General features: G+C 40.0%; 1 protein-coding gene across 1 annotated transcript in view; it reads right to left on the bottom strand.

Moving 5' to 3' along the window:
• The window catches only part of LOC128646982 (glutathione S-transferase theta-1-like), a 63,254-nt gene extending 47,979 nt beyond the window's left edge, over nt 1-15,275 (bottom strand). Inside the window, exon 1 of the mRNA XM_053699794.1 lies at nt 15,083-15,275. Coding sequence (XP_053555769.1) covers nt 15,083-15,275 — 193 coding nt within the window. The remainder of the gene's footprint in view (nt 1-15,082) is intronic.
• Nucleotides 15,276-24,413: the final 9,138 nt, after the last annotated feature.

The raw sequence follows: 24,413 nt of genomic DNA, 5'->3' as shown, positions 1-24,413 counted from the left end.
GACACCTCAGAGCGATCTCATACAAATTAAAGACTCCATGCTACAAAAACATCACATGGAAATGTTTATATCTCAATCTCAGCCAAACGCCTATAAAAAAGAGCTGGGACAGTGGGGGTTAATCCTTAAAAGTTATCATACAATATAACCACTTACTGTTTCTAATTGTTTACCTCCAGAGTTCAAACGTTTCTCTACTTTTAACATCTGAATTTTCTGTTGTATTAATTTCAGCCTCAAAATGTTCCTTTATATAACACATGGCAGACTGACCCACTCTGTAATTTAACCTGCAGGCTTTACTAATCAGCCACATAGTCTCAATGTACCTCACCATATAACAGCTCACATTAGTACACAGTGAATATTAAATTACCCCAGAAAACTCCCAGGCTATGTTGCTTTAATGGTTAACATGAGAACAGATTCCTTGCATAACATGCTATATAACCTAAATGGAAACCAACCCATGCCTAAAATATTACAAACCCCCACAAGTGGCAAACACACCTTTTTTCACTGCAGTATGATCACTTAGCAGCCTTGCTCTCAACTATCACTTATGATAATCCAGTATGCAATCACGCCAGGTAGATATGTGGTTTGGGAGCGATTTTATGTTTTATGTTTTTGTTTTGTCTCCCCTTATCTTAAAATCCCTATGTTTAAAAGAATGCTTAGGTACTAGTAATCCAAAAGTGATTACGAAAGACTTTTTAAGGGACCAGAAAGAGGACAGTTTGTTTACAAGTGCTTTCTCACACCAGGTGAAATTACCTTTTATATAATCTATCTTTGCACCCTGTTTATTCATTATGTATGTCCTAATCAAAAATAAAATAATAAAAAAAAAAAAAAAAAAATATGGGGCGGCGATCCAATATACGGCGTAGTTTTCAGCGCAAGCGAGGTAACCCGCGCGCCCCGTAGTTTCACCTCGCACATCGGGTATTAACATATACCCGCCAGCAGTTGCTAAAGTGCCGTAAGTTGGACAAACTAGCGATGTCCAGAAATGAGCGTAACTACAAATTTCTGGAGTCGCCAGTGACTTACGTCACTTTAGAAACTGCCATGCGCCTAAAGTATTAAATATCCCGTAACTGTCTAACATGCCTCCCAAAAATAGCCCGACACGTATACCCCTATATCCGCAATCCCCCCTCTCACTCCTATATAATAAATGTATTAACCCCTAGACCGACAACCCCCCACAACGCAATAAGCTAATTATTAACCCCTAAAATTGCCATAGCCACAACGCATAAACCTATCCTAGTATTAACCCCTAAACCGCCGCTCCCCGGACCCCGCCGCACCTAATAAAGTGTTTAACCCCTAAACCGCCGCTCCCCGGACCCCGCCGCCACCTACATTAAATGTATTAACCCCTAATCTGATCCCCCTACAACCGCCGCCACCTACATTAAATTTATTAACCCCTAATCTGACCCCCCTACACCGCCATCCACCTACATTAAATATAGTAACCTCTAATCCGACCCCCCTACACCGCCGCCACCTACATAAAATATATTACCCCCTAAACCTAAGTCTAACCCTAACAGCCCCTAACTTAATTATTATTTAAATAAATCTAAATAATATTAATATTATTAACTAAATTATTCCTATTTAAAACTAAATACTTACCTATAAAATAAACCCTAAGATAGCTACAATATAATTAATAATTACATTGTAGCTATTTTAGGATTTATATTTATTTACAGGTAACTTGTATTTATTTTAGATAGGTACAATAGCTATTAAATAGTTAATAACTATTTAATAGCTACCTAGTTATAATAATTACAAATATACATGTAAAATAAATCCTAACCTAAGTTACAAATATACCTAACACTACACTATCAATAAATTAATTAAATAAATTTAACTACAATTATCTAAAATAAATACAATTAAATAAACTAGAGAATGGCTGTACCTAAAATATAATAGGATTACAGGAAAACGATGTACTCAGACTTCAACATAACTCATTCTGTAGAAAGAACCTAAGAACCCAAGACAGGAGGCTTCATATTTTATGCATAATCTTATTTGACCTTCAAACAGCAGCAAAGAGACAATAACATAGAAACAAAAACAACCAATCAGCACAATCAGCGATAAAATAATCCCATAGAAACAGTAAAAATTATCTTCCTCTTTTCTTTGCTGCTCTTCCAGTCAGCAGTGGATGTTTTTCTTTCCTCATGTTTTAATTTATATATTTATATTTTATATATTAGTCCCATATATTGTTTATTTTAGTTTAATTACTCATATGTATTCCTTAGTTAGGGAATTCTTTATTTTCCATTAAATTTATATCTTTTATATTTTTATTTTCCTCACAGGCCTAGTTTTGTGTCTCCCTGCAGACGCGCATCAGGCTGTGGGATTGTGGCCGAATGATATGCGTGTTGCGTTATTTATTTTTTCCTCAGCCAATGTAATGTATTTAAGCAAAGTTGTATGAAGAGTTTACTAAAGTACTTTTAAAAAGGAAACACTAAATTAAAGTGACAGTAACAAATTTTTATAGTAACAAATTCTTATTTGAGGGTAAATGTAAGTTATAACCTTATGGTAAACTAATAGACTGTATTGGCACATTATTATTTTTTAATCCTGAGGCATTTTTTTAGATTTTATTATCATCCTTAGTAGGCATATCTATATAGCCTTATTTGATTAATATATTTTATAAATTATTTTATAAATGATTTTCTCTTTAATATATTGCATGATATTTTATCATGCTTTCAAATATATTTTCCCCTTATTAATTACAGTCCCTTATCTGCAATTGCAGGTTTTCAATAATGGAGTCCTCAGATAAGTCTCTTTTACCAAAGAGGAAGTTTTGGATCTAATTAATCTTACAGTACAACTAGCATTAGCGCAGAGGGAACAACCCTCCCACTTCTGCCCCTCCCCCTGAAATTCTCCAAATGTGAATTCCTCCTTTCCTCTGATTCAGAGAAGAGTGCCCTCAAGACCGTAAAAGACGGTGGCTGTTCCCAATCTATTCCTCTCTCTAAAAAGGGAAAGACCCGGCACGCAAAATGAAAGCCCTTCCCCCGGGCAAAACCAATAGGGGGCATTAGAACCTCTTCCCCGGAGGTAAATCGGGTGGTAAAAGAATCCTTAACCCTAAGGATTTTAATCAGGGAAGTCTGGACTCTGAAATTTTTGATTGGAGGGATCTGGATCAGAGGGATTTTTGTCCGAAATCGATTGGGATTCGGGCAGGTCCCTCTGATGGAGATTCCCTTTAACCCATCAAGCTCATCCTCAAGGCCCCTTTGGGAGGACTCTTACAGATGAAGATGCGGATGGGATCTTTTGGAACCCGCTGGAAATCCCATTTTTAATCCCAAACATATCAGTCATCCCCGCTCTTCCGAGTGGTCTCTCCCTCCTCATATGTATAGGTTCCTTCAGAAACATCTTCGCAAACCTCTAGATCGAGAGGACAGGGCTCTCCTCAGAGCAGAATGTAGTAGACCTTCACTACCAGGCAGAGAATCTATCACCCCCGAGTTTGACCCTAACGCTGGTTACCTTTCTGACTAGGAAAGGTAAGGATCTAAGGAAAGGGCTTGAAAGATCCCCTTTGTGGGGCTCAGGATAAACTCTTGACATTTTGCGGCGGTTTGGTTTAGATTCTGCTTCTTGCCAACGATGCCCATCTTTCTGGTTCTTCTTTGGATCCTTCCATGATCAGGGGATTGGGCTTTTAGAGCCTTTTATTTACAGGGGTAACTGCCAATGCGGCTATCTCCAGTGAAATATGCAGAGCTGCATTACTTCGCATTGACCCCAAATTGGGCTGTTCTACGCTACGGAAGAGGCAGGCTCTCAAGCCAAAGGCTTATTATTCAGAGACCCCTTTCTCACTATTATGAGACACTATGTTTCGACTTTCATATCTAATTGATAAAATTCAAGGCCTCCTCAGAAAGGTTTTCCAACCCAGATGGGTTTTTGCCAGGGCCGGCAGATACAGAGGTCGTCTGCCCGGCCCGCCAAAATTTTGGCTAATGCCAGTTCATGGACCTAAATCAAACCTCGGGGTACCACCAGGATACTATCAACCTCAATATCCACCAGGATATCACAGAGCCATGTTCCCGTTCAGAGCCAGACCTGCGGGACCCCAAACGATCGACGGTCACAAATTCCTTCGGCCCTTCCTAACGTCAACCAAGGTGAGTCCCCCATCCTTCGTTCCACTTGTTGTTTGCTGGCAGACTCGCCCATTTTTTCCAAAATTGGTTGTCCTCTGTCTGCAGATTCCCTGGGTTCTCAAAACCGTTCAGGGTTTTGTCATAGAATTCATTTGCCCTCCCTTCCAATCCCAACTACCCCATTCCGCTTACATCTGTCCTATGGAAGGTCAGAACCTTATCAAAGAAGAAGTCTTTTCCTCCTCTCCAAAAGGAGCTATAGAAATGTTTCACATAATTCTCCTCCAGGCCCTTCCTGAGCAATCTCTTCCTGGTCTCAAAAAAGTCCGGAGGTTTTCGTCTGTCATCAACTTGAGGGGCGTCAACTTTTTTGTAGTATATTGCCACTTCAAATGGAGGGCATCCATATGCTGAGAGACCTCCTCCATCTGAATGATTGGACGGTTCGTTTGGACTTGAAGGACGCTTATTTAACTGTGCCGGTGGCCCCTCCTCTGTCGAAGTATCTTCAGTTCAGATGGACAGATCACCTTTGGCAGTTTACCTGTCTCCCTTTCGGACTCAGCTCAGCCACTTGGTGCTTTACGAAGCTTCTCAAACTGGTATTCAGCCTGCCCTCAGGGCTCGAGGATTGTGTCTAATGGTATACTTGGACGATATTCTTCTGATGGCACAAGATAAAGACCTGTTGCTCTCTCAGCTTCAAGAAATGTCCTCTCTCCTCTCCTCCCTGGGTTTTTATAATCAACGAAGAGAAGTCGAGCCTTTCCCCTCTACCCAATTGCGAAGTTTCTGGATTCTCCATAGATTCTACTCTTGGTCATCTTCTCCTTCCACAAGAGAAGATAGATTGTATCAAAGCAGAGATTCAATCAGCCTCTAAGAGCCGCTTCATTCTTCATCCGCCAATTTGTGAGGATCATTGGTCTCCTTTCCCTCTTCAATCCAGCCATATTTCCAACTCCCCTTCACTACCGCGCCATGCAGTGGTTGAAGATTCCAATCTTTTCCGAGAGTTCTGTTCCTACAACAACAGGTTTTTCTGATGAAGATTCCAATTGGAGATGTCTTGGTGGCTGCAGCACATGGAGGCTTGGAATGGGAGAGCGATTTTCGGATCTTCCCCCCCCGGATTTCATTCTCTCTTCCGATGCAAGCCTTTTAGGCTGGGATGCACTCTTGTGGTATATCCTCTACGTGTGGCCCTTGGAGTGTGAAGGAATCCAACCTTCACATAAATTGCTTGGAATTATTAGCTGTCTCTTTTGCCGTTCCGCCAGTTTTTTCAAAAAAATTATGACCGATTGTTGCATTCTGTTACATATGGAACAATTTTTCAGCTGTACTTTATATCAACCGACTGGGTGGGACCTTGCTTGAAAGCTTTGTCAGACTTAATGTTCATTTTTATCTGTTTTATTTGGTAAGCAGGATTTCTGTCCGCGCCCAATTTATACCGGGCCCGTTTCCAACCTAACAGCGAACTGGTTTTCTCGCACTGGAGGAATTCAAGCGACTGGATGCTGAACCGTCAAGTTTTCTTCTAGAAAATCAATTGCATCTTTGGACCCCTTTTAGTGGATCTTTTCGCATCTCGGACCAACCACCAGTTACCGAGATTTTTCCAGCTGGCTCCCTGACCCAGAGAGCGAAGGAGTAGACGCTTTTCTGCAAGTTTGGCCTTCCCCTCGGGGCTTATGCCTTCCCTCCTTTCGCTCTTCTGGCGAGGACCATTTGAGTGTACAACGATTTCAGTGTCTTCTGACGTTGATCACTCCTTGGTGGCCAGCCCCAAACCTTGTTTGCTCCCCCTTCTGGAGATGTGTTAGGCCCCCCTTACCTTCTTCCCAATCTCCTTGTGGACGCCCCCAGGATCTCCCGCATCCTTTCTTGATCTAAGGCCATCTAAACCTTCTGGTTTGGCAGATTTTCAGGGGATCCTGGTCCTCCGAGGGCCTTTAGCGAGAGGCTTCCTCCTCTTGCGTGAATCTTGGGCACCAGGTACTAGGAAATCTTATGCTTCAGCCTGGGCAGTCTGGGTTCGTTGTGCATGGGACCAGAATGTTGATCCCTTTTCTTCCTCTCCTTCATGATTGTGAATTTTCTTACAGAACTTTTTTCGCAGGGTAAGGCCTATCGAACTATTAATCTTATATTTTTTGTTCAGCCATTTCTGCGGGTCATCTTCCCTTTGAAAATGTCCACTCGCGGGCAAACACCCTTTAGCTATGTTTGTGTTCTTAAAGCAATTCGTCTTTAAGAATCCTCCCCAATCTCATTATTCGAGCCTTTGGACGTCAATCTGGTTTTATCTTTTCTTAGAGATTGGGCACCGATAACTCTTTGCTTTCCTTAAGCAGCTATCTGCAAATTGATTTATTTTCGTTTGAGTCCTCTGACATCAGGGCCCGGATGTTCATCTCCATCTCTTTTTCTCCTGAAGGAATTTCCTTTTCCTTTCCCGCAGGACTAAGTCATCCCTCGAAATCATTTGTTTTACCCTTATTTTCCATCTGAACCCCAACGTTGCGTAGCCTTGTGCCTTAAAGCATATGTGTTCCAAGGACTGAGCAGTCTTCATGGATCCCATGTCGGGTCCTCTTCTGATTTCTTTTGTTCCTCCTCATCGTCCTTGTCTCTTCCCCTACCTTGGCGAGATGGGTTCGATGGCTTATGACAGAGTCAGGAGTTTCCCCCTCTTCTTGGGGCTCATTCTGTCAGAGGAAGCTGCGGCTTCCAGTGCCTTTCTGCCGGTTGCAATCTTCAAGATTTATTGTCAGTGGCAGATTGGTCTTCTGCCTCTACGTTTTCTCAATTCTATTTCAAACCAGTTTCATCATGCATTCCAGTCTGTCCTTTCTGGGTGTTAAAAATGCATAAAATATGAAGTCTCCTGTCTTGCCATAAAATCCGGATTATTATAGCCTTGGTAACTAAATAATCTAGATTTTATTAAAGACAGGAGGCGAATATTTTTCCCCTCCTCTACCCATCTCACAAATTATTTTTTTTTATTATTTATTGTGAATTTTTTCCTTTTAGTGGCAGTGTTACCGCTCTCTTTGTTTATTTTTTCAGTGTAAAAGGCCTCCTACTTTCCATTTTGTCTCTGACGTCAGACAGATCCTGCGATTATCTGCTAAGTGGTTAATGAGGGTTGCAGATTACCATCTAGGTGATTCATGTGTTTTCCTCACACTTCTTAGCAACAACACCACATTTATTCATCTCAGCAGCTGTGGTTTAATACTAGTAATTTTTGTTCTCTTAGAGATTCTAGCTTGCCTGACAGAATACCAAGCCTGATAATATGGACCCAGCTGAGATGACTGCACATTTACAGACTCTCAGTCAAAGAGTTGATTTAGCTGACTGACGGCCTCAATACACTAAAAGCTGAAAATGTTGCATTAAAAGCTTACATTAAGGATTACTTAGAAACAAAAGTACATGCACCAGAGCCTCAAGTCTGTTGCCAGAAAAGTTTTATGGTGAAAGGGCACACTATAGAGACTTTAAGAATGCTTGCCTACTGCTCTTTACACTTAAGCCCCAGTCATACCCCAACGACAGGATTAGAGTGTTAACTACCATTTCATTCCTAAGTGGGGAACCACGTAGCTGGGCCAATAGTTTCTTTGAGTCCAAATGAGACTATACTTAATTCATTAGATAATTTCTTCTCAGCTATGGGTCAGTTATACGAAGACCCCCTTTAAACAGCAAAACTGCAGAAACTGCTCTTAGGCTCTAAAGCAAAAAAAAAAAAGAATAGTGGAAGATTATATAACAGACTTCAAGAGGTGGGCAAAAGATTCACCATGGAACAATTTATCCTTAAGAAATCAGTTTCGTCTGGGTTTGTCAGACGCTGTTAAAGATGAATTGTCCCGAAAAAAAGAAAAACACCTAAAGAAAGAAAACGTGTCACTAGCAATTTAAGCCTTCTATATTGTCCAGGAGGTCTCTCTTGGACCTCATACTCATGGGGTGATGGTATTAGTAGAGGGCTATCTAAAAAGGAGGAGACCACTTATGGATCTCATTATTTGGACCTCAGGTTTTATTTTATTATTGTGTTGTAGAACATGAAATTCTCTGTGCTGACCAGTTCGGAGTAAATAATGATCTCAGGACATTATGTGAAACATGGTTAAGGCAAAAGTATTAAATATATTATTCAACATTGATATAAGGGTGTCAATGTATAGCTTGCCAGGGAAGCAATATTTATATCTTTATAATATTTATTCCAGCTAGCATTAATAAGATATATATATTGTAATCTCAGGAGTTATTTACAATAGATGGATACAAAGCTGTTTGTATCTATAAGGAGGTCACTGCTGTACATTATAAAAGGTCCAAAAGGTCCACGACTGCACTCTCACAGAAAACTAACTAAATAATAGGTAAACTATGAAATCTGGGATAATCAGCACAGTTTAGGGGCACACTATAGTAGATGTCATCAAATAATTTTATATACATCAAAAGTTGCTGTAGATCTGGAAGATAACGTCTCTGGAAAATGGTTATGTAGCTGCATATAAAGCGCACCATCTAGGCCGCTGACAGCGTGATGCCACGCATTAAATTTATAATAACAGTAGGGTAGGTATTGACAACACATAGGGTTACTCAGCTATGGGAAACAATGTTTAGTGCAAAACAATAATGGGACCCCTTATATGGCGATATGATATTCTGTGGAGAGAAAATATATATAAGCAGCTTAAGTCAGCAAATTTACAGCTAGCTAAGTCCCTATGTCAAATAAATATGCTATATGGAGCTCCATAGACATGTAAACAAAAGTACAGTTACAGAAAAAGGCAAAATCCGATATGAACCATGAAACAAAACACCATGGAAAAAACTATATTCTTATATTAGCAAAAACATATTTATGTAAGAACTTAACTGATAAATTCATTTCCTTTCATATTGGCAAGAGTCCATGAGCTAGTGACATATGGGATATACATTCCTACCAGGAGGGCAAAGTTTCCCAAACCTCAAAATGCCTATAAATACACCCCCACCACACCCACAATTCAGTTTAATGAATAGCCAAGAAGTGGGGTGATAAGAAAGGAGCGAAAGCATCAACAAGGAATTGGAATAATTGTGCTTTATACAAAAAAATCATAACCACCACAAAAAGGGTGGGCCTCATGGACTCTTGCCAATATGAAAGAAATGAATTTATCAGGTAAGTTCTTACATAAATTATGTTTTCTTTCATGTAATTTGGCAAGAGTCCATGAGCTAGTGACGTATGGGATAGCAAATGCCCAAGATGTGGAACTCCACGCAAGAGTCACTAGAGAGGGAGGGATAAAAATAAAGACAGCCAATTCCGCTGAAAAAAGAATCCACAACCCAAATCAAAAAGTTTTAATCTTATAATGAAAAAAACTGAAATTATAAGCAGAAGAATCAAACTGAAACAGCTGCCTGAAGAACTTTTCTATCAAAAACTGCTTCTGAAGAAGAGAAAACATCAAAATGGTAGAATTTAGTAAAGGTATGCAAAGAAGACCAAGTTGCTGCTTTGCAAATCTGATCAACAGAAGCTTCATTCTTAAAAGCCCAGGAAGTAGAAACTGACCTGGTAGAATGAGCCGTAATCCTCTGAGGCGGGTGATTTACCCGACTCCAAATAAGCATGATGAATCAAAAGCTTTAACCAAGAAGCCAAAGAAATGGTAGAAGCTTTCTGACCTTTCCTAGAACCAGAGAAGATAACAAATAGACTAGAAGTCTTCTCTGAAATCTTTAGTAGCTTCAACATAATATTTCAAAGCTCTTACCACATCCAAAGAATGCAAAGATCTTTCCAAAGAATTCTTAGGATTAGGACACAACGAAGGGACAACAATTTCTCTACTAATGTTGTTGGAATTCACAACCTTAGGTAAAAATTTTAATGAAGTCCGCAAAACCGCCTTATCCTGATGAAAAATCAGAAAGGAGACTCACAAGAAAGAGCAGATAATTCAGAAACTCTTCTAGCAGAAGAGATAGCCAAAAGAAACAATACTTTCCAAGAAAGTAATTAATGTCCAGAGAATGCATATGCTCAAACGAAGGAGCCTGTTAAAGCTCTCAAAACCAAATTAAGACTCCAAGGAGGAGAGATTGACTTAATGACAGGCTTGATACGAACCAAAGCCTGTACAAAACAATGAATGTCAGGAAGATTAGCAATTTTTCTGTGAAACAGAACAGAAAGAGCAGAGATTTGTCCTTTCAAGGAACTTGCAGACAACCCTTATCCAAACTAACCTGAAGAAACTGTAAAATTCTAGGAATTCTAAAAGAATCCCAAGAAAACTTATGAGAAGAACACCATGAAATGTAAGTCTTCCAAACTCGGTAATAAATCTTTCTAGATACAGATTTACGAGCCTGCAACATAGTATTGATCACTGAGTCAGAGAAACCTCTATGACTAAGCACTAAGCGTTCAATCTCCATACCTTCAAATTTAATGATTTGAAATCCTGATGGAAAAACGGGCCTTAAGATAAAAGGTCTGGCCTTAACAGAAGTGGCCAAGGTTGGCAACTGGACATCCGAACAAGATCCGCATACCAGAACCTGTGTGGCCATGCTGGAGCCACCAGCAGTACAAATGAACACTCCATTATGATTTTGGAAATCACTCTTGGAAGAAGAACTAGAGGCGGAAAGATATAAGCAGGATGATAATTCCAAGGAAGTGACAACGCATCCACTGCTTCCGCCTGAGGATCCCTGGACCTGGACAGGTACCTGGGAAGTTTCCTGTTTAGATGAGAAGCCATCAGATCTATTTTTGGAAGCCCCCATATCTGAACAATCTGAAGAAACACATCTGGGTGAAGAGACCATTCTCCTGGATGTAAAGTCTGGCGACTGAGATAATCCGCTTCCCAATTGTCTATACCTGGGATATGGACCGCAGAGATTAGACAGGAGCTGGATTCCGCCCATGCAAGTATCCGAGATACTTCTTTCATAGCTTGAGGACTGTGAGTCCCACCTTGATGATTGACATACGCCACGGTTGTGACATTGTCTGTCTGAAAACAAATAAAACGTTTCTCTCTTCAGAAGAGGCCAGAACTGAAGAGCTCTGAAAATCGCACAGAGTTCCAAAATATTGATTGGTAATCTCGCCTCTTGAGATTTCCAAACTCCCTGCGCTGTCAGAGATCCCCAGACAGCTCCCCAACCTGAAAGACTCGCATCTGTTGAAATCACAGTCCAGGTTGGATGAAGAAAAGACGGCCCCCTGAACCAAACGGTGGTTATTTAACCACCACGACAGAGATAGTCAAGTATTGGGATTTAAGGATATCAATTGTGATATCTTTGTATAATCCCTGCACCATAGGTTCAGCATACAAAGCTGAAGAGGTCTCATGTGAAAACAAGCAAAGGGGATCGCGTCCGATGCTGCAGTCATGAGACCTAAAACCTCCATGCACATAGCTACTGAAAGGAATAACTGAGACTGAAGGTTCTGACAAGCTGAAACCAATTTCAGACGTCTTTTGTCTGTTAGAGACAAAGTCATGGATACTGAATCTATTTGGAATCCTAAAAAGGTTACCCTTGTCTGAGGAATCAAGGAACTTTTTGGTAAATTGATCCTCCAACCATGTTTTTGAAGAAACAACACAAGTTGATTCGTGTGAGATTCTGCAGACTGAGCAAGTACCAAGATATCGTCCAAATAAGGAAACACTGCAATACCCTCGCTCTCTGATTACAGAGAGAATGGCACCGAGAACCTTTGAGAAGATCCTTGGAGCTGTTGCTAAGGCCAAAAGGAAGAGCAACAAATTGGTAATGCTTGTCTAGAAAAGAGAATCTCAGGAACTGATAGTGATCTGGATGAATTGGAATATGAAGATAAGCATCCTGTAAGTCTATTGTGGACATATAATGCCCTTGCAGAACAAAAGGCAGAATAGTCCTTATAGTCACCATTTTGAATGTTGGTATTCTTACATAACGATTCAAAATTTTTAGATCCAGAACTGGTCTGAAAGAATTCTCTCTTTGGTACAATGAACAGATTTGAATAAAACCCCAGACCCCGTTCCAGATATGGAACTGGCACAATTACCCCAGATGACTCCAGGTCTGAAACACACTTTAGGAAAGCCTGAGCCTTTACTGGGTTCACTGGAATGCGTGAGAGAAAGAACCTTCTCACAGGCGGTCTTACCTTGAAACCTATTCTGTACCCATGAGAAACAATGTTCTGAATCCAATGATTTTGAATTGAATTGATCCAAACATCTTTGAAAAATCGTAGTCTGCACCCTACCAGCTGTGCTGGAATGAGGGCCGCACCTTCATGCGGACTTGGGGGCTGGTTTTGATTTTTTAAAAGGCTTGGATTTATTCCAGACTGGAGAAGGCTTCCAATTGGAAACCGTTCCTTTAGGGGAAGGGTCAGGCTTCTGTTCCTTATTCTGACGAAAGGAACGAAAACGGTTAGCCGCCCTAAATTTACCCTTAGATTTTTTATCCTGAGGCAAAAAAGCTCCCTTCCCCCCAGTGACAGTTGAAATTATCGAATCCAACTGAGAACCAAACAATTTATTACCTTGGAAAGAAAGAGATAGCAACGTTGACTTAGAAGTCATATCCGCATTCCAAGATTTAAGCCCTAAAGCTCTTCTAGCTAAAATAGCTAAAGACATATACCTGACATCAATTCTAATGATATCAAAAATGGCATCACAAATGAAATTATTAGCATGTTGAAGTAGCTTAACAATGCTATACACATTATGATCTGGTACTTGTTGCGCTAAAGCCTCCAACCAAAAAGTTAAAGCCGCAGCAACATCAGCCAAAGAAACAGCAGGCCTAAGAAAATGACCTGAACATAAATAAGCCTTCCTTAGATAAGATTCAAGCTTCCTATCTAAAGGATCTTTAAAAGAAGTACTATCTGCCGTAGGAATTGTAGAACGTTTAGCAAGAGTAGAGATAGCCCCATCAACTTTGGGGATTTTTTCCCAAAACTACAATCTATCAGACGGCAAAGGGTACAGTCTCTTAAACATTAAAAAAGGAGTAAATGAAGTACCCAAACTATTCCATTCCCTAGAAATTACATCTGAAATAGCATCAGGAACTGGAAAAACCTCTGGAATAACTACATGAGGTTTAAAAACCGAATTTAAATGTTTACTGGTTTTAATATCAAGAGGACTAGTCTCCTCCATATCTAATGCAATCAACACCTCTTTTAATAAAGAAAGAATAAACTCCATTTTAAATAAATATGAAGATTTGTCAGTGTCAATATGTGAGGCAGAATCTTCTGAACCAGATAGATCCTCATCAGAGATAGATAAATCAGAATGCTGGCGGTCATTTAAAAATTAATCTAATTTATGAGAAGTTTTAAAAGACCATTTACGTTTATTAGAAGGAGGTATAAACAGACAGGGCCTTCTGAATAGAATTAGAAACAAATTCTCTCACATTAACAGGAATATCCTGAACATTAGATGTTGAAGGAACAACAACAGGTAATTGACTACTACTAATGGAAATATTGTCTGCTTTTGAAAGTTTATCATGACAACTAACACAAACTACAGCCGGAGGAACAGTTACCACAAGTTTGCAACAAATGCACTGAGCTTTGGTAGAACCGACATCAGGCAGCAGCATTCCAGAAGTAGATTCTGATACAGGGTCAGACTGAGACATCTTGCAATATGTAATAGAAAAAACAACATATAAAGCAAAATTATCAAATTCCTTAAATGACAGTTTCAGGAATGGGAAAAAATGCAAACAGAATAAGCCTCTGGAGACTAGAAGCAAAAAGAAACAAAGACTTAAATAATGTCAAAAAAACTGGCGCCAAGTATGACGCCCACAATTGACAAATTTTTTGGCGCCAAAAACGTCTGCAACAAACACGTGCGTCATAGATGACGCAACTACGTGAAAACTCTCAGCGCCAACTAAGACGCCAGAAATGACGACATTACGTCAACAAACGTAATTCTCGCGCCAAAAAATCTTGCGCCAAGAATGACGCAATAAATTATAGCATTTTTTGCTCCCGCGAGCCTAACAGCCCACAATTTAGGAAGAAAAGTCAATTGAAAAAATTTTCAGGTAAGAAAAAAATGTATTCATATGCATTTCCCAAAATGAAACTGACAGTCTGTAAGAAGGAAGTATGCTGATTAACCTGAATCATGGCAAATATAAGTATAAAACATATATTTAGAACTTTACATATAAAGTGCCAAACCATAGCTGAGAGTGTCATAAATAAAATAAGATATACTAACCAAAAGACACTCATCTACATATAGCAGATAGCCAAACCAGTACTGAAACGAGAATCAGCAGAGGTAATGGTATATAAAAGTATATTGTCGATCTGAAAAGGGAGGTAGGAGATGAATCTCTACGACCGAAAACAGAGAACCTATGAAATAGATCCCCGATAGGATGACCATTGCATTCAATAGGCAATACTCCCTTCACATCCCTCTGTCATTCACTGCACTCTGAGAGGAAACCGGGCTTCAGCATGCTGTGAAGCGCATATCAACGTAGAAATCTAGCACAAACTTACTTCACCACCTCCATAGGAGGCAAAGTTTGTAAAACTGAATTGTGGGTGTGGTGGGGGGTATATTTATAGGCATTTTGAGGTTTGGGAAACTTTGCCCCTCCTGGTAGGAATGTATATCCCATACATCACTAGCTCATGGACTCTTGCCAATTACATGAAAGAAATAAAAGAGATCAACAAAATAATTATCATAGTTCCACTACTCCGGGCATGTCTTAAATTTAACCAACTCCTGAACGGATCCCCCGGAGGTAGCCTATTTTACCAGTCAGCTGCAGAAACTCCAGAGGTGCTAGCCATAAGGGTGAAAAGGCAGAAAGGTAATGTCTCTGTTCCCGGATAGCCTCCCAATTGAGCAGCAGCAGTTCTGTACAGCAAGGGACTCCCATGAGCAGGAAAGTAGATGAGAAGCATGTTTTTTGCAATTGTGTATCTCTTTGGTCCTGGGGCAGATCCATGACACGGGCTCTCTTACTTGTAGATATCCAAATAATCGGAACAGGTATAGAGAATAGTTGGGTCACAGCTGTGCAATTAATGCTGATCTGTAAAGAGGCAGCGTAGCTTGCGATAGACCTGATCTGTAATCATTACATCCCCGGTCTCGGGCTCTGTGATAGCTTGTGACTCAATTTTTTCATAACTGCCCCTAGTAGCTATGGAGCGCTGGTGTCCCAATGCGCTGTTGTCTAGGCACTCCGCCAAAACAGACTTGACTTGCATAGGTTGCTGGGATATTTGCAGGGCTTCAGTTTTAAACACCAAGTTTAGCTTATCAGCAAGGGCCTCATGGTGTTCTGCCAGGAAATTGTGCAGCGCCTCTAGAAAGATGGCAGCATTCTCCATGTCCATATCGACCTACTATTGAGTTCTTTAGGTCAGCACAATAAGTAAAAATGTGTGGTTGCACTCCCGGTGCTTGTATACACAAGGTATATTACGCTAGTACTCTCATGGTACATTGCATTCAGCACTATGTGCTGCTTAATGACAAGGCCCAGATGTGCCTCGCCGGGGGGTAAATTAAAGGCCTCAACCTTAGGTTTTGCTCCAGGTACTCAAAGCCACATATATCTCAGCAATTTTACTATTTTAGGCTCATCCGATGCGGGATCTTTAGTGAGTCGAAAATCTGTTTGTGTAGCTGACAGTTGAGCCATCTGGAGAGTTATATCAGACAAAAATGTATAGGATGCAGGAGCAGTGTGGAATTGTGCGACCTATCATGGCCGCCGCCTGGAAGTCTCCTAAATCTAAAATTTACTTCTTCAGATTCTGAAGATTTTTCTGCTAAAGTCTGAGATTTCACCCTCAGAAGCTACTAAAGTATTTTCATCAGACAATTGAGAAAGATTAACTAACGTCGACTTAGAGGGGTCAGAAACCTTACTAGCAGGCATATGTTTAGATTTCCTCTTACGCTTACCCGAAGAAGGGAAAGCAGATAAAGCCGCAGATACTGCTGAAGTAATCTGAGCGGCAAAATCCCCAGGTAAATAAACACCCCAGGTGGTTGAGAGGACACAGAAAGCACAGTATGAGAAACAATTAAGGCTTGGGACGTTTGCTAAACATGAGGAACAAAACTGCACTGGTAGGGCAATCTGATTCTCTAAACATAGAAAACATTTATCCAGAGAGATGGGCTGATCCTGTTCTGAGTCCATAGCTCAAAAGGACAGGTCCCACTAGTAATAACAAGATTGCTGAACAAAAATAAAAAATACAAAATATTTTTTTCTTTCTTTTAATGAGAAATATAATGTTTAACAAGGTTGGAAAACAAGTATGAAAATCAACTTCAGACAAGTTATCTGAAGTTCCTACCGGACCAGAGAGATAACCCCACTAATAATAATAAGAAGCTGTGAACTGTCAGCTAAACGATTCTCAACTGGAGTCACTCCAATCGGCAAGATAACTAAGCAGACACCTCTCCTCATCCACTTCAATCCGACACTCTGAGTTCACGAAGGTCCGCTCCGTAAAACTGGAAGTGCGGAAGTCACATGAGTGGCCTGGAAAACTTACTGCGCCACACATAAGAGCGCAAAATAACAAACGGCTGCATAAGTTTTAAAGCCGTCAGCCCTCTCTGCAGTTTTAAGCTGGTATAATCTGCCTCCCACGTATGTTCCAAGACCTTATAAGGGAACAGTATGCAATACACTCTGCCAAGAATTAGAGAAATTAACCCCTTAAGTCTCTCTTTTGTTCTCATACCAATAAAGTGCCAGATATTACTTTAGGATCTATTGACCCCCAATAAAAGCTGCCCCAACACTGTACCCCTAAGACAATAGGGTAACTATGTCCCATAATGTGATCCACTAGAGGGTTGTCCTTCTTAACCTAGAAGGAAGAGCCACTTACCTGTGAATCTGGCTGCAGGGCAGAAGGCAGCTACATAGGTGTGACAGGCACTGCGCTCCCCGTCATGGACCTGTAGTAAAAGAAAGAGCAGAGTAACCAACCCTGGCTTTCTACAAAGGGGTAGCAAAATTGATAGAAGTAAAGTAAAGACTACCCCACCGCCTTCTAACTGCTAAAAGCCACCACTACTCTTACTCAAGAGATTGACGTGGACACAGCTAGACCCCAATCCTTGCTTGCAGGGAAAGATACCCATAAAAGGATTAAATATCTTCAGACACTAACTTCACACAACCTTCATTGACAGAGGCATAGAGAATGACTGGAGATTATGGGTAAGGGAAGTTACACGTAACAGCTTTGCTGGGGTGCTCTTTGCCTCCTCCTGCTGACCAGGAGTTGAATATCCCACTAGTAATTTCATAGGAAATTACTATGTCATAGCAAATCCATGTCATAGGAAAGAAAGTGTTTTGTTTCCTAAAAATCTGCAAGAGAAGGTAAAAAGAGTGTAAACTTTAGAAAAAATAGACAGAAAATACATCAAGAGGCTGAACAGTTAAAGGGACACTCAAGACAAAAACATAATTTATGTAACAACCTGATAAATTCATTTCTTTCATATTGGCAAGAGTCCATGAGCTAGTGACGTATGGGATATACAATCCTACCAGGAGGGGCAAAGTTTCCTAAACTTTAAAATGCCTATAAATACACCCTTCACCACACCCACAATTCAGTTTAATCAATAGCCAAGTAGTGGGGTGATAAAGAAAGGAGTAAAAAGCATCAACAAAGGAATCTGGAAATAATTGTGCTTTATACAAAAAAACCATAACCACCATAAGAAAAGGGTGGGCCTCATGGACTCTTGCCAATATGAAAGAAATTAATTTATCATGTTAGTTCTTACATAAATTATGTTTTCTTTCATGTAATTGGCAAGAGTCCATGAGCTAGTGATGTATGGGATATCAAATACCCAAGATGTGGAACTCTACGCAAGAGTCACTAGAGAGGGAGGGATAAAAAATAAACAACAGCCATATGCTGAAAAATTAATCCACAACCCAAAATATAAGTTATTCTCATGAAGAAAAGAAAAACTTAAAACATCAGCAGAAGAATCAAACTGAAACAGCTGCCTGAAGAACTTTTCTACCAAAAACTGCTGCTGAAGAAGCAAATACATCAAAACGGTAGAATTTAGTAAATGTATGCAAAGAGGACCAAGTTCTTTCTGAAATCTTTAGTAGCTTCAACATAATATTTCAAAGCTCTCACCACATCCAAAGAATGTAAGGATTGTTCCAAAGAATTCTTAGGATTAGGACACAAGGAAGGAACAACAATTTCTCTACTAATGTTGTTAGAATTCACAACCTTAGGTAAGAACTTAAATGAAGTCCGCAAAACTGCCTTATCCTGATGAAAAATCAGAAAAGGAGATTCACAAGAAAGAGCAAAAAGCTCAGAAACTCTTCTAGCAGAAGAGATGGCCAAAAGGAACAACACTTTCCAAGAAAGTAGTTTAATGTCCAAAGAGTGCATAGGCTCAAATGGAGGAGCCTTTAACGCCCTCAAAACCAAATTAAGACTCCACGGAGGAGAAATTGATTTAATGACAGGCTTAATACATACTAAAGCCTGAACAAAACAGTGAATATCACGAAGAGTAGCAATCTTTCTGTGAAATAAAACAGAAAGAGCAGAGATTTGTCCCTTCAAAGTACTTGCAGACAAACCTTTATCCAAACCATCCTGAAGAAACTGTAAAATTCTAGAAATTCTAAAAGAATGCCAAGAGAATTTATGAGAAGAACACCATGAAATGTAAGTCTTCCAAACTCGATAATAAATCTTTCTAGAGACAGATCTACAAGCTTGTAACATAGTATTAATTACTGAGTCAGAGAAACCTCTATGACTTAGCACTAAGCGTTCAATTTCCATACCTTTAAATTTAATGATTTGAGATCCTGATGGAAAAGCGGACTTTGAGACAGTAGGTCCGGCCTTAATGGAAGTGGCCAAGGACATCCGAACAAGATCCGCATACCAAAACCTGTGGGGCCATGCTGGAGCCACCAGCAACACAAACGATTGTTCCATGATGATTTTGGAGATCACTCTTGGAAGAAGAACTAGAGGCGGGAAGATATAAGCAGGTTGATAACACCAAGGAAGTGTCAGCGCATCCACTGCTTCCGCCTGAGAATCCCTGGACCTGGACAGGTATCTGGGAAGTTTCTTGTTTAGATGAGAAGCCATCAGATCGATTTCTGGAAGACCCCACATCTGAACAATCTGAGAAAACACATCTGGATGGAGAGACAATTCCCCTGGATGTAAAGTCTGACGGCTGAGATAATCCGCCTCCCAATTGTCTACACCTGGGATATGAACCGCAGAAATTAGGAGCTGGATTCCGCCCAAACAAGTATCCGAGATACTTCTTTCATAGCTTGAGGACTGTGAGTCCCACCCTGATGATTGACATATGCCACCGTTGTAATATTGTCTGTCTGAAAACAAATGAACGGTTCTCTCTTCAACAGAGGCCAAAACCGAAGAGCTCTGAGAATTGCACGGAGTTCTAAAATATTGATTGGTAATCTCGCCTCTTGAGATTTCCAAACCCCTTGTGCTGTCAGAGATCCCCAGACAGCTCCCCAAACTGAAAGACTCGCATCTGTTGTGATTACAGTCCAGGCCGACCGAACAAAAGAGGCCCCTTGAACTAAACGCTGGTGATTTAACCACCACGTCAGAGAGTGTCGAACATTGGGATTTAAGGATATTAATTGTGATATCTTTGTATAATCCCGGCACCATTGATTCAGCATACAAAGCTGGAGAGGTCTCATGTGAAAATGAGCAAAAGGAATCCCGTCCGATGCTGCAGTCATGAGGCCTAAAACTTCCATGCACATAGCCACTGAAGGGAATGACTGAGACTGAAGGTGCCGACATGCTGCAACCAATTTCAAACGTCTCTTGTCTGTTAGAGTCATGGACACTGAATCTATCTGGAAACCTAAAAAGGTGACCCTTGTCTGAGGAATCAAGAAACTTTTTGGTAAATTGATCCTTCAACCATGTTTTCGAAGAAACAACACTAGTTGATTCATGTGAGATTCTGCAGAACGTAAAGACTGAGCTAGTACCAAGATATTGTCCAAATAAGGAAACACCACAACACCCTGTTCTCTGATTACAGAGAGTAGGGCTAGAACCTTTGAAAAGATTCTTGGAGCTGTTGCTAGGCCAAATGGAAGAGCAACAAATTGGTAATGCTTGTCTAGAAAATAGAATCTCAGGAACTGATAATGTTCTGGATGAATCGGAATATGAAGGTAATCATCCTGCAAGTCTATTGTAGACATATAATGTCCTTGCTGAACAAAAGGCAGAATAGTCCTTATGGTCACCATCTTGAAAGTTGGTACTCTTACATAACGATTCAAAATTTTCAGATCCAGAACTGGTCTGAATGAATTTTCTTACTTTGGGACAATGAATAGATTTGAATAAAACCCCAGACCTTCTTCCTGAAAAGGAACCGGCATGATTACCCATGAAACCTCCAGGTCTGAAACACACTTCAGGAAAGCCTGAGCTTTTACTGGATTTACTGGGATGCGTGAGAGAAAAAATCTTCTCACAGGAGGTCTTACTCTGAATCCTATTCGGTACCCCTGAGAGACAATGCTCTGAACCCATTGATTTTGGACAGAATTTGCCCAAACATCCTTGAAAAACCATAATCTGCCCCCTACCAGCTGAGCTGGAATGAGGGCCGAACCTTCATGCGGACTTAGGGGCTGACTTTGGTTTCTTAAAAGGCTTGGATTTATTCTAAGTTGAGGAAGGTTTCCAATTGGAAACAGTTTTCTTGGGGGAAGGATTAGGTTTTTGTTCCTTATTTTGACGAAAGGAACGAAAACTATTAGAATCCTTAGATTTACCCTTAGGTTTTTTATCCTGAAGCAAAAAAACTCCCTTCCCCCCCAGTAACAGTTGTAATAATAGAATCCAACTGAGAACCAAATAAATTATTACCTTGGAAAGAAAGAGATAGTAATCTCATATCAGCAGTCCAAGATTTAAGCCACAAAGCTCGTCTAGCTAAAATAGCTAAAGACATGGATCTAACATCAATCTTGATAATATCAAAAATTGCATCACAAATAAAATGATTAGCATGTTGTAGTAAACGAACAATGCTATATAAGTCAGAATCCAATTCTTGTTGCGCTAAATTCTCCAACCAAAAAGTTGAAGCAGCTGCAACATCAGCCATAGAAATTGCAGGCCTAAGAAGATGACCTGAATATAAATAGGCTTTCCTTAGATAAGATTCAAGCTTCCTATCTAAAGGATCTTTAAAGGAAGTATTATCTTCCATAGGAATAGTGGTTCGTTTAGCAAGAGTAGAAATAGCCCTATCAACTTTGGGGATCTTTTCCCAAAACTCTATTGAAATTGCTGGTAAAGGATACAATTTTTTAAACCTTGCAGAAGGATTAAAAGGAGTACTCAGCTTATTCCATTCCTTAGAAATCATATGAGAAATAGCATCAGGAATAGGAAAAACCTCTGGAGTAACCACAGGAGGGTTAAAACAGAATTTAAACGTTTACTGGTTTTAATATCAAGAGGACTAGCTTCCTCAATATCCAAAGTAATTAACACTTATTTTAACAAAGAACGCATATATTCCATTTTAAATAAATAACTAGATTTGTCAGTGTCAATATCTGAGGAAGGATCTTCTGAATCAGATAGATCCTCATCAGAGGAAGATAATTCATTATGTTGTCGGTCATTTGAAATTTCATCAACTTTATGAGAAGTTTTAAAAGACCTCTTATGCTTATTAGAAGGCGGAAATGCAGATAAAGCCTTCTGAATAGAATCAGTAACAAATTCTTTAAAATTCATAGGTACAGAATATCATGTACATTAGAAGTTGAAGGAACTGCAACCGGCAATGTACTATTACTAATGGACACACTATCTGCATGTAAAAGTTTATCATGGCAACTAATACAAATGACATTAGGAGATATAATCTCCACAATTTTACAACAAATGCACTTAGCTTTGGTAGAACCGATGTCAGGCAGCAGAGTTCCAACAGATACTTCTGAGGCAGGATCAGATTGAGACATCTTGCAGAATGTAAAAAAAACAACAACATATAAAGCAAAATTATCAATTTCCTTATATGACAGTTTCAGGAATGGGAAAAAATGCAAATAGCATAGCCCTCTGACATAGAAAAAGGCAAGACGCAAAGAGCAATGGGGCAAATAAATAATGAAAAAAGTTTGGCGCCAAGTATGACGCACAACGTAACTTAAATTTTTTTTGCCGCCAACCATGTCTGCAAATAACACACTCGCGTCACTAACGACGCAACCCTGTGTGAAACCTCTGCGTCAATTACGATGATGGAAATGATGAACTTGCATCAATGGACGTGCCTTTCACGCCAAAAAATTCTTGCGCCAAGAATGACGTAATAAAGTGAAGCATTTGGCGCACCCGCAAGCCGAAGTCAGCCCGCAATTTGAAACAAAGTAGTCAATTGAAAAAAAGACTAAACCCCAGGTAAGAAAAAAATATTTATTAATATTAACTTTCCCCAAATATGAAACTGACAATCTGAAAAAGGGAATACATGAACCTGACTCATGGCAAATATAAGTACAATACATATATTTAGAACTTTATATAAATGCATAAAGTGCCAAACCATAGCTGAGGTGTCTTAAGTAATAAAAACATACTTACCCAAAGACACCCATCCACATATAGCAGATATCCAAACCAGTACTAAAACAGTTATCAGTAGAGGTAATGGTATATGAGAGTATATAGCGTCGATCTGAAAAGGGAGGTAGGAGATGAATCTCTATAACCGATAACAGAGAACCTATGAAAAAGACACCCGTTAGGAAAATCATTGCATTCAATAGGTGATACTCTCCACGTCCCTCTGACATTTGCTGTACTCTGAGAGGAATCGGGCTTCAAAATGCTGAGAAGCGCATGTCAACGTAGAAATTTTAGCACAAACTTACTTCACCACCTCCAAAGGAGGCAAAGTTTGTAAAACTTAATTGTGGGTGTGGTGAGGGGTGTATTTATAGGCATTTTGAGAAACTTTGCCCCTCCTGGTAGGATTGTATATCCCATACGTCACTAGCTCATGGACTCTTGCCAATTACATGAAAGAAATAAACTTTTATGATTCAGCAGGGCCGCCACTAGAAATTTTGGGCCCCCTTACTTAACCATTGATCAGCCCCCTCCCCCCCATTGACGTGCATTTTTTGACCAAGGGACTAAAACTTATATGCAGTTTATTCTTAAGTGTAGTCAAAGTTAGAAATGTTGTAAAGGTAGTAACACACAAACACAGAAACACACAGACACACTCATACACTGAAACACACACAGACACTCAGCACTTGTTTACATTGACGTGACAAGTAATGAGGTAGACTACAGTTTTGTCAAAAAGATGTGAATAATCAGTAGTAATTTCAAAATTTCCTAAAAAGGAACAGACAATGGACACACACACAAACTCAAACACAAACTTGCACATACACCCAAGGAAACACCCACAGAGACAGCCTCAGAAAACACACAAAGACATACATACACACACAGAGAGACACCCACAGAAAACACACAAATACATATACACACACACACAAACCCCCACAGAAAACACGCAAAGACATACACACACAGAGACACCCACAGAAAACACACAAAGACATACATACACAAGCACCCTCACTGAGACATGCACAGAAAACACAGACATATGCAAACACCCTTACAGAGATACCCACAGAAAATACACAGACATATGCACACACCCTCACATAGACACAAACAGAAAACACACAGACATACCTACACACACACATACACCCTCACAGAGACACCCACAGAAAATGCACAAAGAAATATGCACACACCCTTACAGAGACAGCCAAAGAAAATGCACAAAGACATACACACACACCACACACACTCACAGAGACACCCACAGAAAATGCACAAAGACATATGCACACATCCTAACAGAGACATCCACAGAAAACACACAAAGAAATACTCACACACACTCACAGAGACACCCACAGAAAATGCACAGACATACGCACACACCCTCACAGATGCATCCACAGAAAAAACAG

This window comes from Bombina bombina, chromosome 2 (genome assembly GCF_027579735.1).
Source record: "Bombina bombina isolate aBomBom1 chromosome 2, aBomBom1.pri, whole genome shotgun sequence".
Taxonomy (NCBI): Eukaryota; Metazoa; Chordata; class Amphibia; order Anura; family Bombinatoridae; genus Bombina; species Bombina bombina.
This window is presented reverse-complemented; position numbering and strand designations above follow the sequence as displayed.